The sequence below is a fragment of the Giraffa tippelskirchi genome, chromosome 3 (genome assembly GCF_054371585.1).
Source record: "Giraffa tippelskirchi isolate mGirTip1 chromosome 3, T2T-mGirTip1v1.2.pri, whole genome shotgun sequence".
Classification (NCBI taxonomy): Eukaryota; Metazoa; Chordata; class Mammalia; order Artiodactyla; family Giraffidae; genus Giraffa; species Giraffa tippelskirchi.
In genome coordinates, this window is record NC_137277.1 from 181052731 (window position 1) to 181072553 (window position 19823).

The following is a 19823-nucleotide window of genomic DNA, read 5'->3' on the forward strand; positions in this document are numbered from 1 at the left end:
AATATGCTTAATTACAAAATACTTCTTATAAACAGACATAGCCTGTGACATGAAAGATATACACTTATACCAGATTTTAAATTTTAACTTGCTTCTCACTTCTTTCCCATCTTTTTGGAGAGCCTACAATAACCTAGTCACAGTTTTCAGGAAATGCCAGGGTATTATTTCTACATGTCTCCAGAAAAAACAGAATAACAGTGGTGGGTACTGAAGGACAAAAGAGTCTGGCTCTACTGTTTTCTTTTTTTTTTTTTAACTCTAAGAAGCTACCACCTTAAAAAGTCTTGTTTAGAAGTTTCATCAGCTGGAAAGTGTTGAGAAGTAAAGTGCAATAATCTCAGTTTGACAACTCTATGAACTCAGATTTCAAAACAAATATTTGAGACAACATTAACCAAATCATCCACATTGGTACATTCAAGTGCCATAAAAAGCAGGCTACATGCAAGATTTCATTAATACTGAGGGAAGAAAAACAGGTTAGGCATCTGAGTTGGGTTGTAAAGAGAGAGCACACACATATTTACTTCAGGGAAGCCTTAAAAATCAACATGCAAACAGAAGACACGTACTTGTCACAACAGAGCCTTAGCTCACAAGACCATGGATTAAAGACAATTAATTTCAATGCACACGTAAGAATAAACAAGTCTGAAATCATCAGAAAAACAAAATTTATCAATATATACTTTAACCTTATCATAATGGCTAAATATTGCTTTTAGTAATATAATTACTTAATTCAATAAAGAAGTAACACAGTATTCTAACTCAGAGGAGGGTATGCGTATGTCCAGATCTTCAAGAAATTTGTTATTCCAGGACTTTTGAAGATGGGCAGAGTAGTCTGGAAAATTCAGCCCTGGCTGGGGGTTAAAGGGCACCAGCACCATTTTCCTTACACTGTCAACGTTACATTTGTGGAAAATGCATTTAACTTTTGCAGACTCTTCTGTACACTGGGCAGGATAAAAGTTGTTTGTCCCTGTACACCTCAGAAACATACATAAGAAGGCCACGGAAGTCAAAAGCCCTTTTCTGAAAAAGGCTTTTGTATGTACTGGCTTGATATCTCAAGAAAAGGAGTGGTTATGGATTCATAGATTAAAATGTACCATTTTAAGGCTTTGGAAAGGTTAGCAAGTTGAATTTTCTCTTTAACTACAGAGCCCATGCTACACCAGTGACTATCGAGGGTTAGGAAGACATTCCATCAGACGTGTCTACAGGATACCCTGCTTTGTGAGAAGCGCTGGGGAGGAGTACAGAGCAACAGTAAACAACAAGAACATGCAGGATAAAAGAGTTAAAGCTTCTGGGGAAAGTACCAACCTGCCGCATGCTTAAACCCAATTTGCCTAAACTTGTTAAACTTCGGTGAGGAAAACTGGCTTTGGCAATCCATGGCTTCTCCTTTGTACCCCATGATACATCGTCTACAAAGAGTAACATCGTATTGACAGAACATGATCACAAGTGCTCCCCTGGGACAGGAACTATTAAGATCAGAGGGTAACACACAGGAGGTAACACAGTAGAAGCGAACGACAGAGTTCAATGGTTTTAGTCTTGACATTTCAGACGAGCCCCCTGTTTTCCCATCACAGAAAGACCAACCACCAGACAGCCAATGCAAGAACCACAAGCAAAGACATCACGAAAGGAATACGAGGAGATGAAAAAGTACTAGAGTAGAGGCGGCACTTTTTGAGAAACTTGTGATCCTCAGGGATTGGAATAGAAACCTTGGGAAGAGTTTCTTCATTTTCTTGCTGGGGCAAGGCTCTTTCAGTAGATCTCTCTTGCCTTTTAATTTTCTCTTCGTCCTGCACTAACAGAGCACGTTCCTGTGTCTGCTTTCACGGTAGAAGATCAAGAAAGACAGAGAAAGATGAACAAAATGACAGATGGAAAATGCTCAAAAATGATACTTGGGGATGTGCAAAGGATTTGAGAAGATCATTTGGACACTGTATTTTACTTTGCTTTGGCAATTATCCTAGCAAAGTTTCTACAACACAGTAGGGTACTCAATGGGTAATTTTTTGAGTGAATGAATGGAGATCAGAAATCCTCAAAGTTCAAGGAATCACTGGACTTCATTAGTTACAGTATTTATTCCTCTTTTAAGGATATTCACACCCATTTTTGGTCATTTTTCATTGCTTTGGTGCTGCCAATTTTTCTTAGATCAATTGGGCAAAGCCAATAATGAAGCATTCTTCTTGCCATCAGAAAAGTTACTTTTATTACAAATAGAGTGGCAGAATATAAAATGTTATCCTCATATCTCTTCATATAGGCTTAAAAAACTGCAATAGTTCATTCAGTATGGCAATTAGCTTTTGCTCAAGGGAATAAAAATCTTAATCCTATACATTTCAAAGATTGCAAAAGAAAAACAAAAGTATAAAAGTTTATATGAGCCTCCAAGATATACCAGCAAAAAAAAAACCCTAACCCAAACCCTCACAAATCTCAATAGTTACAAACTCCCTCCCCACCCACTCAGAACCATGATTTAAAATAATAATAAGGACCATCACAAAGGTTTATATATCACATTAAGCAAATGTTTTTGAACTTTTAAGGAAAATTATTTTTTCCCAATTGAGAAATTTTTCTCCCCCAGCAATTCCTATACTCTGCTATCCAGTCAAGACAGATATTTTCTATGAAAGGAAAAACTTGGCTCTAAGTTCTCTCAGTTGAGCCAGCCTTCTCTGATCTGTTCGAAAGTTCGACACTGGTTCTTTGCACACCCCTAAGTGATATGTATCAGGGAGAAAGTAGCTGGGGGACTGGTCAGCAAAAAAAGGAAGAAAAGGAAAATAAAGGATGCAAAATTATAATGATTTTTAAAAGAACATAAGAGGGAGAAGAAAGACAACATAAAAAGAACAGGGTACAATTAAATTCGTTTTTCTCTCTGAATACATATTTACATCTTCATGCAGCTTTTCAACCAGCCATGCGCCGAAATAAGCAAATTGAAAGCTGCAAAATGCAGCAGTGAAAATGTCATATGTGTTAGGTCCAAAGGCGGTGGATATGAATTTACTAGTATAGCCAAAAGAAAAAAAATCACTGAGCAGCTGCTGTTCAGTTTTGGGGGGATTATCTGCTTAGTGCCATGACAAGAGCGAATTCTGATTGAGAAGCACAAGTCATAACAGCAGCTTTACCTCTGGCCCACCAACCTTTCTTTCCGAGGGAAGGACAGAGGTTTTCTTCACCTGGTCACACACAAATTATATAAAATTCAGTTGCCTTGCAATGCAACAACAATGCTGTCAAAGGTGGAAGAGGTATCCCCAGAGAACAGAAATACTGCCCTAATTATCAAAGAAAAAGTAAGATATGCCAGAAAGTGGAATTAACCTATATAAAAGGTTATCACAGCATAGTTCTTATTTATTACATTATTTATTTAGAGGGATAATACCATAACCCTAGAGCTAAAGTACTCCATATTGATCTAATTTAATTTGTAAAAGTCATTTCTTCAAAATCCATAGAATGAAACAGATATTCCCTAAACCAGACCTGAGATAGTTTCTGAAGGGTTTCTATTAAGACACAAGATTATTTTCTGGAAATGGAAACTGGTTTGAATTTACCAAACCTCATCCAAGAGGGTACTAAGTTATTTTTTCAAAGTATTTAAGCATCTTTTATTACCTGCAACAAGTCAAAAAGAAAACATATTTAGAAAATAACGCAGTTATGGGTTGCAGGGTTAGCCAGGTGAGGTAGCAACAAGTTCTTTCTCATGAGGTCATGGGCTTATAGAAGGTAGTCGCTGTCTCATGCCCCAGGGCACGGGACACGGAACTAATGACCAAGGAGTAGAGGCTGAGAGGACAGAGAATAGGAAAAATTGCATCCTATCATCCCTGGTAACATTTTCACTGCCCATCATTCAGGAATTCTCCAGCCTTCTTGGTGAAGTGGGTTCAACTCTATTTGGAGAGCTGTTAGGCAATTTTAATCACATTTTGAAAAATATAAAATGTATCCTTTGTGAACAAACTTTTACTATCTTCTCCAGTTCCAGAAACTAAACAGTAAGTTGGAATAGTTTACCATGAACTCTGAATATAAAAACTAAATTTTGAAAAATTATTAAGATAGCACTTTACCTTTCTTAAACAGAACTGCTATTGTTTTTGGGGAAAATGAGCATATAATTTAAAAATCATTACACTATGACTATGACTCTATATATATACACACACATACACACATACTTAACCTGTACAGGGTAAAGATTAAGTAAAGGATTTCTGAATATGTGCTCAAAGTAACTTTCAATATGTTCTCATTACACAGATTCATTTATTCAGGTGTAAGATTTCTAAAATAAGGAATAACAACAATAATAGAAAAAGGACAGCCTCTAAAAGGTATCACCACCTCTAACTGTGACTATCTTAAAAAAAACAGTATATTAAATTTGATGTTACTCATAAAATAAATCTCAATAGCTCTTCTAAAACTGAAATACAATCATTAAGACTTGGTATTCTCCATTTTCTGGCTTAGAGGCCACCTCAGTTATTATATAATTGTGGTCAACCATTCCAGACATTTCTAAGCTGCACAAGTGTTCAAACAAAGTTTTTAAAAAATGCTTATCCCTTTCCAATTTTGATCTTACTAAATTTAGTAAACTCTCTCGTCCTTGAAGGCACAGTTTGGACATAAAGTTCTACTGGCTTATGGTCAATTTGTAAACATACACTAGCCAGAAGCATGCAGCTGCAGAGATAGTTCTCAGGGCCTAATCATTGACTGTTCACTCTAAATGGCTCCCATAACTGGACTGGGTGGTCCACATGACTTAAAAAGTATGCATCTGATTACGAATGCTTTAAAGCTGGAATGAACTGATGAGACACCAAAGCTAAATTTCAGCCCTAAACTTTCAGATACAGATTATCAATATACAAAAGCATTTATTTCACTCATTCTCACAATTCATCACACGGACAAAGTACTCACTCCTTCTCCTGTAGGGATCTGCCCATTGATGTTAAGTGTTCGAAAGGGAGAGTGAGTGGATAAGCGTTTATCCCATTCACTAGGCCGTGGTTCTGGTACGGATTCCATGAAGTTCTTTTTCAGCTCACTGATGCTGGCATGATGTTTTTTGATCTCTTCTTGACTTTTGTCTAAATCCTATAGTTGAAAGGACAAAGATACAAAACAATGAACACTCAGGGAAAAGATCACACCAATGGAAGCCCATAGAATACTATGGGCACTGGTAGAAAATACTCCACATCCAGGATAGATGTTATTAATCCATAAACTGCATTCAAATTGTAAATATACAATATGGTATATTTTCTTGTCTTTTTTTTTTTTAACACGGTGCTTTTCTTGGAAGCAGTAAAGCATCACCACCCTATAGCTCTTAGCAGTTATAGAACCCATAAAGAGCTCACTCCTTAATGTTACAACTCTTTTTCCCATCATGTCACAGCACTGGATCTCCAACTCCTCATCCCAAGCAGGTAATCCTACAGTCCAATCAGCCTCAGCTTGATAGGAACTGATTAAGGCTCAGCTCAGGCAGGATGGAGATAGCAATAGATAAGGAGAAACTGTTAAAGGAAGGACATGGTGAAAGATTTGACTCCCACCACTGGCTGCCTTGCCTTAATGAACTGCAACTGCACAGTATCCCTCTATCTCTACCTGGAGAGAGTTTTGCTTTCTTATTACTGGGTAGCTGTTGGGTTTCAGTGGCTGTTGGGTTTCGGTAAACAGGAATAACCCCTTCTGGATACAAAAATGTATTATTGAAATTCCTGGCTCAAGCCTCCAGAGCAGATTGTTACTATCTCTGAGTAATTATTCAGGGGTATACAGTATAATGGATTTTTTTTCTTTGTCAATAGTATCCACACACACACTAAAAGCCTTATGTTTTCTACCTTCGGACAGCTTTACTTCATCCCTTGGTACCATTCAAAATAGGAACTGTCTTCTAGTAACTGTCAATGGATGGGGAGCAATTTAATAAGAACTTGTCAAATACCTTATTATGTCTCACTGACAACTTAAAATAACTATTCAAGCAGATGTGACTATCGGACAACTAGGGAAAAACTCTCATGGGGGATATTCCAAGGAGAAATGATCAAAACGGGACAAATAAAGCTAGAAATGATATAATAAATAACATTCAAGTTCATGTAACAGGAAGCAGAGAGCAAATTTCAAAAGAGAGACTAGGCCAGAAATAATCTGGGAAATACAATGTGAAGACAAAAACTCAAATGTTCTTTGTCCAACATGTTTCTTCAAAAAAAAACTCAAAAGATCTGTGTTTGAAATCAAAACATGTGGGACCTGTCACTTGATGACTGCTAAAATTCTGTGTTTATTATACATCAAGGCAGTTCTGTATCCAAGAAAAGCACAATACTAAATATATCTCTTGATATGCTCCGTGAATTTTGGGGATTAGTCTTTTTTTTTTGGCTCCATGGGCAACAGCCTCATTTGGGGGGGGGGAACTCGTTTAACCAAAAATTTGCTTAAAAAGTTTCTCCTGGGGCAATAGAGGCTTCAATTAAGTACATTTTCTTCAAAAGCAATGTCAAAGAGAATACAGTATAAGAAAAAGAATCAGTGAGGCATATGACACAATTTTGATTCAGGAGATATTCAGAAAATTCATTTAGTAGTCTATTCTTTTTATTTTTGCAAGACTGAAAGAGGTTTACGTGATCTGAGATCAAAGAGAAAACTAACCCCAAAAGAGCAATCCTGTAGCTCCCCCATTGCCTGCTGGGGTGACATGTGAGTATAGCTCATGAAAATGGGCGTCACCACGGGGAAACCATAGTTTGCACTTTTGTTCTAGCTGAAAGCAAGAAAATCATGTTTACTAGCTAAAGAAAAGCAGGAACAAGCTCTGTCAATGACTCCGTAGTTGGCTGAACAACTGAGACCCACCAGACATGTATGGCTCTTGACCTAGCTTCTGACAAAAATCAAATCTGCTCAGGCCAAGAACAACTAAACAGATTTGGGAGGGTTAAAGGTGGGAATGGAGCAAAACAAAAATGATCAAGAGATGCTATGATAAAACCATAACTCTCTGGGTTATTAGCCTCTTTCTTATGAGAGACTGGTGATTTGTTACTTGGCCTGCTTAGCTTTTGTTTGGCTTGGAACCTGAGAAAATAAATGTTTCAATAAAATCAGTAGCTTCTGAAGGAGCTTTCTCCAACCTTTTTAGCTGGCTCTGTTGGAAACCTGTGGGGGCACAGAGGAAAATTAAGATCTCAAAGGGACCTGTTCCAAATAGAAATTGTCATAGACACTTGCTACAGGTTCTCTTTGGGAGATGGAGGAGGAGGCGGCAGATCTAAAAATGAACTCGATCTTATTTGTGCCAGAACAAAGCATTAGTGGGGGTGGGGTAGGAGTAGGGGGAGGAGAGAATACTTTAAAAAATTCGCTGGTATGACAGATAATTGAGAGAACTTCCTTAAGTGAGGGGGGGGTGCAGGGGAACTTTTACAATATAGAGAATGGCTAGCCAAACTATTTTGGCTGTTTTCAGGTTAGACATTTTTTGATGCCTATCATCCTATAACTTTAGCAGCAATCAAACCAAACATGTCATTAAATAGAAAATATTCTGAAAAGGTAGTTAGTAGCTTTAATTTTCAAACACACACTTGTTTAGAAATCCCCTCTCACGTCTGTCAAAGAAATGCTGGGAAAAACACACATCACACACAGGGACTTTGTGAGTCTCAGAAGCCATAACACACCTCATGGAACAAAGAACAAATATATGATTGGTACTGCAGGTTCCAGTTAAGAGGAGGAATCAAAGAGGCGCAAGCCAAGAAACAGGCATGTCCGGAATTGGGAGATGTTACACTGCTTGAGAATAAGGCGATCAACTGACATCTGCTGCTCTTCCTAATCTCAGAAGTGGAACCATTCAGGTCTAGTTTCAGTTATGTGCTAAAGCAAAGAGATCTAGTTACCAAGTTTAAAATGTCCTAAGGTCCAGCCTAAGAAAACTTCATGTTACACGAGGTAAACATATATAAAGCACTTGGTACTGTGCCCACCACGCAGTACATGGTTAGTGAAAACTGGCCATAGTTCATTCTATCAAAGTATCTTATATCTAGCAGGCACTCAAAATATATGTATTGATAAAGAATAAGATGAGTTTAACTAATTTCTGGAGGCTAAGCTCTATTTAAAAAAATTCTTCAAACTTCCACTTTAATAATACTTACTGTTACATATGTTCATTTTTCAGGTCTCAGCGAAGTGTTCCCTCATCAGAGACAACTTCCCTGTCCACCTTATTTGGAGCAGATCCTTTTTACTAGCATACCATACTGTCTATTTCCTTCATTGCTTTTATAATAACTTGTAATCATTTTATCAGCTTACTTATTCACTGTTTCTCTCTTCCACTTGTCCCTACATTGTATGCTTCCTGAAGGCAAGAACCATTTATCACCTTCCTACACAGTTATATTTCCTTTGTATTTGAGTTAAATCCATGATGTCAGAATTTATATTTGTTTCTTTTGGTTCTGTCTTGAGTGGAGTCATAGTTAGGTCATCAGAGAAGAGTTTCTGATGTGTAAACATGATCTGTTTTTTCACAGAATAACTCCAATTTCCTTCATTTTTCCTCATAGAGTTCCTCTAATCTTCTAGTTAGTTTTATATTTCCTTATCCAGTGTGAAGTCTGAAGCTAGATAAAGTATACTAATATAAGTTTGGTGAAAATCTGATCAATATTGAATATAATGACCTTACAATTCCTATAGCAGACAGTATGTTGCTATTTCTGAATGGGAGAAAAGTATAATAATTCGATGGATCCTAACACAAATCCGAGCTTTACCAATTTACTAGTCTATAACCGCAAAGAAATTACTTATATTTCTCTAAGCCTCAACTTTCTCTTTAAAATAAAAATTCATCATATCCATAGACTTGTTTTGGGCTTCCCTTGTGGCTCAACTGGTAAAGAATCCACCTGCAATGCAGGAGACCTGGGTTTGATCCCTGGGTTGGGAAGATGCCCTGGAGAAGGGAAAGACTATCCACTCCAGTATTCTGGCCTAGAGAATTCCATGGACTGTACAGTCCATAGGGTCACAAAGAGTTGGACACGATTGAGCAACTTTCACTTTCACTTTCAGACTTGTTTTATAATTAAACTACCTTATATCATACTAACTACTCATTAAATGCCAGCCTCCCTTCTTTCCTTCCTATATTTTACTGTTTTTTCCCTATTCTTCGGTCATTTTCACAAGTCCATTTTGAATTGTGATCATACTTTTCCACACTCACTAGGTTCTGAAGATTAAAAAAACCATACAAATTTGATGCTTGAGACATATAGGAATTTATACTCTTGGACAATTCAAGAAACTTTTAAACAGTGATACAGTTCTTTCTAAAAGTGGGTAAAACAATGGAACCATGGGATACAGAGAGGTAGTCCCAATCATATATTTTCAGATAAGTATGAGAAATGGAAACTAAAGATTCAGAAGTAGAGATGGTTGCATATCTTCATGTTTACCAACATGCAGAAGCATCTTAAACCTAAAGTTCTCTCATGCAATGGCATGCAAGACCAAACGCAGCACAGAAAGAAGAAAGAGGATCAGCAAAGAATGCAGGTTACAGGCAACCAACTGAAATAAGCTTCAAGTTCATACAAACCTCCAACATTAAATTGCTATGTCTGATATAAATGTTTTCACCATCTAGTCTCTCTCTCTTTTTCTGTGAAAATGAAAGAGGGAAAAACAGAAAAGCATAAAAAATTAAAATGTTGTTCTTGCGGGAAAAAACTGCAAATTGGCAAACCAAAAAAATATTTAAAATTAAATGTCCACAGCAAAGCATATGCCAACATGAAATGGTCACAGAACCACAAGGACACACAGAGGACACAATTACCAGCAGAAAATGGATGGCCTTGTTCATGAATGATGGGAGAACGCGATGATGTTATTTAAACAGACAGTGCTCCTGGCTTCATTGGCTTCTTACATAACAAGCTGTTTTATGTTCCTTTTTGAAGCTAAGCTGTTTGAGGGTTATCTTAAAACGCATGACTTTAAGAAGTCTTGAATCTCTGTGTTCCATGGAGTAGGGAAATGCTTTAAAACATTATTTAGCTTTTTGACATTATTTCATATTTAGTAACATTGCAGTACGTACATCTCTAATACCTTCCATAAGGAAGATCTAAGGACATTTTATACAGAGTCAGTCAATATTCTATTCAGTAAAAACATTCATCCCACTCCCTGGCTGAGAAGAGTGAGACACAAAACAGCCAAATCCATAATTATTAGCAATACTGGGAGTTGCTGCTATGACGATTTCCATAATGTTGTTGTTTAGTTGCTAAGTCGTGTCTGACTCTTTATGATCCCATAGACAGAAGAACGCCAGGCTTCCCCGTCCTTCACGAAACCCCAGAGTTTGCTCAAACTCAAGTCCATTGAGCATAAATACTGAATGCATATTGTTGATTCCAAGCATATGGTGCCACTGTGAAATATTTCTTATATAGTTTAAAGGATAGATTTGGCCTTCACTATTATTTCATCGTGTTTAAGAAGATATTTTCACACTGAAAGTTTATTTTAATGACATTTTTCAATATATAGTATAGGATTATAATTTCTTTAGTATACATATGTGTATATATATATGCATATATATACATTTGTGTGTATATGTGTGTGTGTGTGTGTGTATACATACATCTGCTACTTGAAAGCACTCCCAGCTTAAGAGAAATCAATGAAAAGAATGGATCACTGTCTTTTTAATGCAATATGAAAGTCAGCAGGGGTGATGGTAATATGATTTTGTGAAAGTGAAAAATGGCTAACCTTCCTCATTCTTATCAGATCTTCAGGTTTTTCTGCAAGCTTCTGTTTTGCCATTATTAAAAAAAAAAGAAAGAAAAATGATAAAATATTGGCTCATTGAAGTTTGTTTGAACCTTCATTTTATATATATATATATATATATATATATATATTTTTTTTTTTTTAAGGAGCAGGGAAGACCGGAGAAGAAAAAACTGGGGAGGGAGGGAAAAAGGAACAAGTGGCCTGCTGGCACAAACCTGTGTTTGGTCACCATTTGGGGTGGGTACTGTGACCTCGATGTGGGTTTTTTCCACCTACATTTAAGAAATAAAGTGGTAAAAACATTTCAGGTTAGTAGGTTTCTATGAATGGCAATATTTCCAAAACAGCCACATCTTTAGGTGGTTGTGAAATAAACTGATATGTAATCATCATGATGCAATCATTCAGGGGGTATTACAGGGAAGGACACTGCTCTCAATAGCAATCTGTCAGTTCACCATCACATTCTCAAGGCTGAAGAGGTACTATGGACAGCCAAAGGATCAAAAAAGAAAATTAAGGTAATTATTCTATTGATGAAGAAAACATGTTTCTACTTATTTCTCAAAAAGTACTTACTAAAAATAATAATTTAGGCTTTAAAAAGCTGTGTTTTCCTTTTTAAAAAATGATGTAGAAGTATTTTAAATGACAGTTAAAAACAAATTTACAAATGAAGATATCCATGTGTGACATACATGACAGAAACAAAAAGAAAATCTTTACACTTAAAATACACATAAAATAAATCACATATGACACCAAACAGGTAAATACAAAAAATTCTGTTAGTTGATCAATCTATTTAAGGAAGCAGTTTAACCCTTGAGTTTATTAGACAACAACACATCAAAATAAACTCAATGCAAATGTTACTGATGCATGCAGTTACTTCCAAGGCTGATTTATAAATAAGCACACACAGGGCTCAGCTGTAACATTCAACACACTGTACTCTCCTCTCCAGGGAGCGGGAGCCCATGTGTTCAGTGGATGTGAAAGATTCATCCTTAGTAGTAGGGATATAGTAACTAAGGCCTCCTGCTTAGCTTTGAAATACCTTTAGTAGCAGTCATTTTATATGCCCCAAGTAGAGTAAGCATAAATTTAAAAAACAAGACTGTTAAGAGAAAGCATAAATAGTAAGCAACGCCTAAAGCACTGGATATATCAAAATGAGAAAAATGTTTTTATTAAGGGTCAAATCAATCACTTTGTATCTTTACATTCTTCACAGAACTTCATTCATTTGTGGTTTTGACATATTCTTTTTTTTTTGGCTTCCAAGCGGCTTGCTGGATCCTAGTTCCCCAACCAGGGATGGAAACCCGGGCCCTCAGCAGTGAAAGCGGAGAGTCCTGACCACTGGACAGTCAGGGAATTTCCTTGACATCTTCTTCTTGATCACATTTGGCAGCCTTACCTCAGAATATAATGTCATTGTGCTGTTTTCTCTGGGACTGAATATAAGGAACATAAGACGACACCAAACTTGATGACACTATCAAATCGTAAGCACATCTGGCTACAGCCCTTTTAACTGCTGGGGTAAGTAACAATTTGGGCTACTCCTGCTCTGAATCCCGGTAGACTTGCTGTGTGGCTGTTCACAAGTTATTTCACCTCTCTGAGTTTCAAGTTTTTTATTGACAGAATGGAGAAAATTTCTTCATAGAGTTGTGAATGCTTAGCAAATGGAAGTTTTGAATTATTTGGTAAAGCTTAAATTACTTGTTTAAATGAATAATGACTTCTTGCTTTGGGTCCTTAGCAATCCAACAGCAAAAAGTGGAGAGCCTCTACTTCATTTTAAGAATGGAGACCGAGCAACAGCAGCAGTTCTGTGTATGCTCCTATAGAGAACATTAACTGAGATAAATATGCACATGAGGAAAGGTACTGTCTCCACACCTGCAAAATAGGTCTTGTCAAATGACTCAAGATGCCAAAAAGCTCTCTCTATCTGGCACCAACTTAGTGTTAGGTAATGAGATTTCCACAATTACAGGGCTACTTTATTACTACTGCTGCTTTATATAGTAAATACAGCTTCAGGCAAATGCCATAATTAGTTTCTAACTGCTACAAATAAAATTAACTCAAGTCACTGTTAGCTCTGTCACTGTTAGTACAGTAATAGAAGGTTATCAGAAGTGGCTTTCAGTCTGATCTCAATACAAGTATCTCAAAATGTATTTATATAGAATTAACCAGCAAGAAGGCCCCCTACTGGCACCTAAATGGTGAGCATATAACAGCAAGTGATCTCTCCACTCTGCTGAGGACATTATATTCTGAGGTAAGGCTGCCAAATGTGATCAAGAAGATGTCAAGGAAATTCCCTGACTGTCCAGTGGTCAGGACTCTCCTTTTCCCCAAGAGGAAAGGGAACCTATTCAGGAAGATACTTGTGTCTGCCAGATAGGTGAAAGAATAAGGAAGTTATTAGCACAAAGCCAAAGGAATCTTAGCCACCAGAAAGATTCCCTTGCCACTTCCAGTAATTCAACATTTTCAGTTAGCAATACAAATGAAAAGATAGTCAAAGTGCCAGGTGAGCTACCCTAACATTAAAAACTGAAGTAGTCTAGCATCAAAAAGGCACTGTTGATACTGAACCTTATGGCCAATGTTAAGCACATTTGGCTAGATACAAAAATGCAAACACTTACCATTCATTTAATCTCCCCCTACCTCTGGACTCAAGTTGGTCTCAAAGGACAGGGAGAACTATGTCACACTGAATACTTTTTTAATACAATCAAAATAGAGCCATACTGGCCATGCTTTATAGATAAACTAGATATTGAACTGGCTCCAAAAGAACAGAATTAATCAATCTATCTGCCAAGGTGAGAGCACTTACTAAGGTCTTACACAGTTTTACATTTCTTAACAGACATATAAAAATGTAGCTTTTCTTATAAAGATTGTTTCTATTAATTTCTGTTGTCAACAGTGAGATTTGTATTTACTTTAATAAATCTGAACTGACACGTCAACTCCATTGCTGCTTAAACGTATTTTTAAAAGCTCATCAACATATAAAAGATTCGTTCATATACAGTTACTCCTGGGAAATCTACTAATGAAACTTGTGATTTTTCAACAAAGTTCAGTGACTGTGGTACAATCAACTCAGAACTATAAACAATTCAGTGGCATAATTTTCCTTACATAATGGATCTTCTTTTTATAAAGTTACTTAAGATTTGAACAACCACATATATGTGCTTCATATAATATCTGGATATTCTTTGGGCATGGTACACATATATCCATTTTAGGAAACCAAATTATATTTTAATCATACTAGCTGAGCTTACTCTTAGAAAGGAATGTGGAGATTCCTTCTGCATGAGTAAAAATTATTTTTAAAAGCAGATGATCACAGTGCTGGTGTGTTTTACAGACTCAGTTTTTAAAATTTAAGTTGGGTAAAGCTGTGTATCACCTGAAAACATCTGGGACAGCTTACAGTCTTCACGACATAATTCTTTGAAAATATTTTACAGGTTTACAGGGAGTTACCTTCTTTAAGAAAGAGTAAGGAAGAAATAACTTTGTTAGGATTTAACAAAAACCAGTGCTTTGAGAACCCTCCTGGTCAAGGAGTCACCAGAAAGTGAGTGAGCTGGACATTTGGGCTTATGACATACCTTCCATGCTTCTGTGGGCTCTGGCTCAGCATCCTCAGGTGGTGCCTCTTCCTTTTTCACTTCAACCTGCACTGTTTCCTTCTGCGCTTTCTTGACAGGCGCACCTGGGACATCGCCTTCTGCGGCTTGACTCGGAGCAATGGCTGGTGCAGAGGTGGGCCGAGGACTTCGGTCTGCTGACTCAACGGCCGCTGCTGCAAGAAAAAAGACAAAAGTAAAGGAGAAGTGAAGGCAAGAGTCATTGTACTACCTGCACAGCCCAGGTGAAATAACTGTGGCTTCAGGACACATATGAGTGTTACAGTGGCCAGTGGCTAAAATACAGAAGGTAAAAAAAATGAATTATTAGTGCTCTGGCAGGTGACCAATGGCTATAATGACCATAAAAGAGCTAGAAGAACCCTAGCAGAAAAGCTAAAAACTCCTGATGATGATAATATCCTATAAAGGGTGGGATGGGAGGCAGGATGGGGGGTAAGTGTGGACAGCAAAATATAAAAAAAAAAAAAAAAAGAAAAGCTCATTTTATTAAAAAGTTGGCAAGATTTTTTAACCTTGTAATCTATTAGCTTCAAGAACCTGCACGGTAGTCTATGAAGGAGAAAAAGGGTTAATTAAGTCTGATTTCTTCCAGGAAGACTTTTTGAAATAAAGATGCATTTATTTATAGGTGATTTCAGTAACCTAAAAATATATTCTAGAAAAGAGGATTAAGTCTGATTTTTCTGTTAAGCCTCCTTGGAATGATTACAAAATAACTTGGAATGATTACAAAATAACTTGGGATAAAGGAATCTTCTTATAAGACATGTACACTTTTTGATGGTTATTTAAGAGCAAATCTTTGAACCAGACACTTTCCTTTTTAACTTTTTTATTAAAAAGTAAAATTCAATCCATTCAGCTGGTTTACGTCTTTTGGCTGGGGCATTTAATCCATTTGTAGAATACCCTCTGACATAAATTGTAGCAAGATCTTTTTTGATCCACTTCCTAGAGTAATGAAAATAAAAACAAAAATAAACCAATGGAACCTAATTAAACTTAAAGCTTTTGCATAGCAGAGAAACTATAAACAAAACGAAAAGACAATCCAAAGAATGGGAGAGAATATTTGCAAACAAAGTGACCAACATGAGATTAATTTTCAAAATACACGAACAGCTTATCCAGCTCGATAACAAAAAAAACAAACAACCTAATCAAAAAATGGGTGGAAGATCTAAATAGGCATTTCTCCAAAGAAGACATGCAGATGACCAAGAGGCACATGAAAAGATGCTCAACATCACTAATTATTAGAGAAATGCAAATCAAGACTACATGAGGTATCACATCAGTCAGAATAGCCATCATCAAAAAAGTCTACAAACAATAAATGCTACAGAGAGTGTGGAGAAAGGGAACCCTTCTACACTGCTGGTGGGAATGTAAATTGGTACAGCCACTATGGAGAACAGTATGCATGTTCCTTAAAACACTAAAAACAGAGCTATCATATGATCCAGCCATTCCACTCCTGGGCATATATCTGGAGAAAACCATAATTCAAAAAGTTACATGCACCCTAATATTCATTGCTGCATTATTTACAACAGCCAGGGCATGGAAGCAACCTAAATGTCCATCGATGGATGAATGAATAAATAAAGAAGATGTGGTAAGTATATACAATGGAATATTACTCATCCATAAAAAAGAACAAGACAATGCCATTTGCAAGGACACAGATGGACCTAGAGATTGTCATACTGCGTGAAGTAAGTCAGACACAAAAGACAAATATCATTACCACTCATATGTGGAATATTAAAAAAAAAACAGTGTTATTGGGTTGGCCAAAAGGTTTGTTGAGGTTTTTCCATTACATCATATGGAAAAACGCAAATGAACTTTTTGGCCAACCCAATACAAATGAACTTATTTATAAAACAGAAATAGATTGACAGATGTAGAAAACCAACTTATGCTTACCAAAGGGGAAAGGGGTGGAGAGGAACAAACTGGGAGATTGGGGCTGACATATATATATTACTACATATAAAATAGATAACTAATAAGAACCTACTGTATAGCACAGGGAATTCTACTCAATACACTGTAATGACCTATTGGAAAAACAATCTAAAAAGAATGGAGATACATATATATCATATATATATGTATGATATATATATATATATATATATCAGGTGTATATATACACCTGAGTCACTGTGCTGTACAGCAGAAACTAACATGTTGTAAATCAACTATACTCCAATAAAAATTAATTTAAAAAATAAAATAAATTCAAAACCTTTGGGCTTTAGTCCTTAAAATAATCAAAACAACAGTTTGAGTTCTACCCAACTCTCTTCCAAAGTCTTATCAATCTGCATCATTGCTCCCATTCTCTAATATATTTAGAGCAGCAGTTCTCAACCAGGGCGATTTTGCCCCCCACCCCAAGAACATTTGGCAATATCTGGAGACATTTGTGGTTGTCACAACTGAGGAGGGCAGTAGGAGGGGGTACTGGCTCTAGGGTGCACAGAATAAGCTTGCTAGGTTAATTAACTCTAATTTAGAGCAAAGAGTATATATAGATTGCTTTAGAGGGAATATGCAATATATGCTTATGACAAAAGCTTGATCTTTTCACAGAGTTAACAGTTGTTTTGGTTTGGATTACTGGGCATCTAAGTTTCACATCACTCACTTAAAAACAATCACTCATACTCTTTTTATGATTTTTATCTTCATTCTTTCAGGAACTAAAAGAGGACATCCATACACTTTGTAGTAAGAGCTCGCTGGCAATGTCTAGAAATGCAGTGTGTTTCCATATGATTTAATATTTCTGATCACTAACCTTCATGTGCTGAGACTTTAAAATCTTAATTATCTTACATGCAAATCTGTATAATTTTTATTACACACTTTCCTGCCTTCTCAAATTGAGTATACTGAATTTAACTTTTCCTGATAAATTTAGATTCATAAGCAGTAAAAATTAGGTAGAATAAAAGGAATTCCATGAATCAGGACAGATTAAAAAATTGAAATTCACAAGTATTTCATATACACAACACCAAAAAAGCAATGCTTGATGTACTGTAATGAGCTCTAGAGAAAGAAATCACTCCTCAGGGGATACACAGGAAAAAAACAACAGAAACCCAAGGATCTAATTTATCTTTCAGTAGAAACACTGTAGCCTCTTGCAAGTCCCTGCTTTTCATGGGTGCTCTAAGCCCATCAATGCAAGAATGGCAGATGGCAGACCAAATCTAACAACACAGGGGAATGTGACAAAATATTTTGCTCACAGTTGTGTTAAAGTATCATTATACATGTGTATTCACACCTCCTCTCAAAGAATTAATTCGACTCTGTCTGGCATCAGAGAAGCAGAGCCCATGCTTTCACCATGTGTTATTTTGCCACTTGCATTTGGTTTTAATCCAAAACTAATACTGCAGAGCCAAATGATTTAAGTTTTCAGTATTCCTAGCCCTGGCAATCCGTACTATATGTGGAAAAGTAGGTATAAGTGTGGTAACTGGCAGTTAGAAACAGAGGCGGAAAGTTGCATCATTTGCAAAATATGGCGGGTATTAACTCTACGGGAAGTTCAGCTCAGTTGCTCAGTCGTGTCCAACTCAGGGATCCCACGGATGGCAGCACACCAGGTTTCCCTGTCCATCATGAACTTCTGAAGCTAGCTCAAACTCATGTCCATTGAGTCGGTGATGCCATCCAACCGTCTCATCCTCTGTCGTCCCCTTCTCTTCCCACCTTCAATCTTTCCCAGCATCAGGGTCTTTTCCAATGAGTCAGTTCTTCGCGTCAAGTGGCCAAAGTATTGGAGCTTCAGTCCTTCCAATGAATATTCAGGACTGATTTTCTTTAGGATTGACTGGTTGGATCTCCTTGCAGTCCAAGGGACTCTCAAGAGTCTTCTCCAATACCACACTTCAAAAGCATCAATTCTTTAGCACTCAGCTTTCTTTATGGTCCAACCTCACATACATACAAGACTACTGGAAAAACCATAGCTTTGACTAGACGGACCTTTGTTGGCAAAGTAATATCTCTGCTTTTTAGTATGCTATCTACATTGGTAATAACTTTTCTTCCAAGGAGCAAGCATCTTTTAACTTCATGGCTGCAGTTACCAGCTGCAGTGGTTTTGGAGCCCAAGAAAATAAAGTCTCTCACGGTTTCTATTGTTTCCCCATCTATTTCTTCAACTCCATGGGAAAGTTGGATATAAAAATACTTAACAAATCCTAAATATTAATAACTTTAAAGTCATACCTAGATCTTTGTATTTTTTTCTTACAGGTTAATATTATTTCAAGAGTATGTTGAGCAAAAACTTAACTATGTACACATTGATATGCAATTCAAGCATAAAATATCACCTAGTACCTCTGAAGAGAAGCAAATTCCTTTTCTCCATAAAAAGGCTATAAAAAGTATGGATCACAACAGAGAATCATGGTAGTGACTGTGGTTCTTGTCTTTTTGTTTTTTTTATTTTTCTTGTATTTTTAAAGAACTTGCAATATAAGTCACATACTATAAAATTCACCCATTTAGACTGTATAATTCAATGCTTTTTCATATATTCAGTGTTGGAGGTAGTGATTACTTTTTAAGATATTCTGGCTTTTCAGTTTTATGAATTCATTTGTTAGCTATTAAAAGATTTTGGTGCGTATATAGAGAAGAGTTAACTCTAAAAATTGAATTATTTCCCATTTCTGAAGGTCTAGACAAAGAAGCCCACTCCAGTACTCTTGCCTGGAAAATCCCATGAACGGAGGAGCCTGGTAGGCTGCAGTCCATGGGGTCGCAAAGAGTCGGACACGACTGAGCGACTTCACTTTCACTTTTTACTTTCATGCATGGGAGAAGGAAATGGCAACCCACTCCAGTGTTCTTGCCTGGAGAATCCCAGGGACGGGGGAGCCTGGTGGGCTGCCGTCTATGGGGTCGCACAGAGTCGGACACGACTGAAGTGACTAAGCAGCAGCAGCAACAGCAGACGAAGAAGAGTCCTGGTTGTGATCAGTTTGTGGGCTCATTAACTCGTGTTATATTGCTTTTATCTGACAATAGAATCGAATTATTTATTAGAGCAGTGAAGAGTAAAACTCAAAACGATCATATTGAGTAAAAAGAGTCTTAAATTCTAGTTCTAGCTCTGTTACTAGCACAATTTCT

General features: G+C 36.8%; 1 protein-coding gene across 24 annotated transcripts in view; it reads right to left on the minus strand.

Moving 5' to 3' along the window:
- EPB41 (erythrocyte membrane protein band 4.1) overlaps positions 1-19823 on the minus strand; it is a 159786-nt gene that overhangs the window by 34606 nt on the left and 105357 nt on the right. For 6 of the 24 annotated variants that reach the window (XM_081586324.1, XM_081586320.1, XM_081586309.1 and 3 more), the window contains 2 exons: positions 14610-14803; positions 5008-5184 (listed from right to left, as the gene is read on the minus strand). In XM_081586324.1, the coding sequence (XP_081442450.1) occupies positions 5008-5184; positions 14610-14803 (371 nt within the window). Of the gene's footprint in view, positions 1-3188; positions 3240-5007; positions 5185-9739; positions 9803-10926; positions 10969-11165; positions 11223-14609; positions 14804-19823 lie in introns of all 24 variants that reach the window. The other 18 variants (XM_081586310.1, XM_081586304.1, XM_081586326.1 and 15 more) reach the window with 11 other exon arrangements.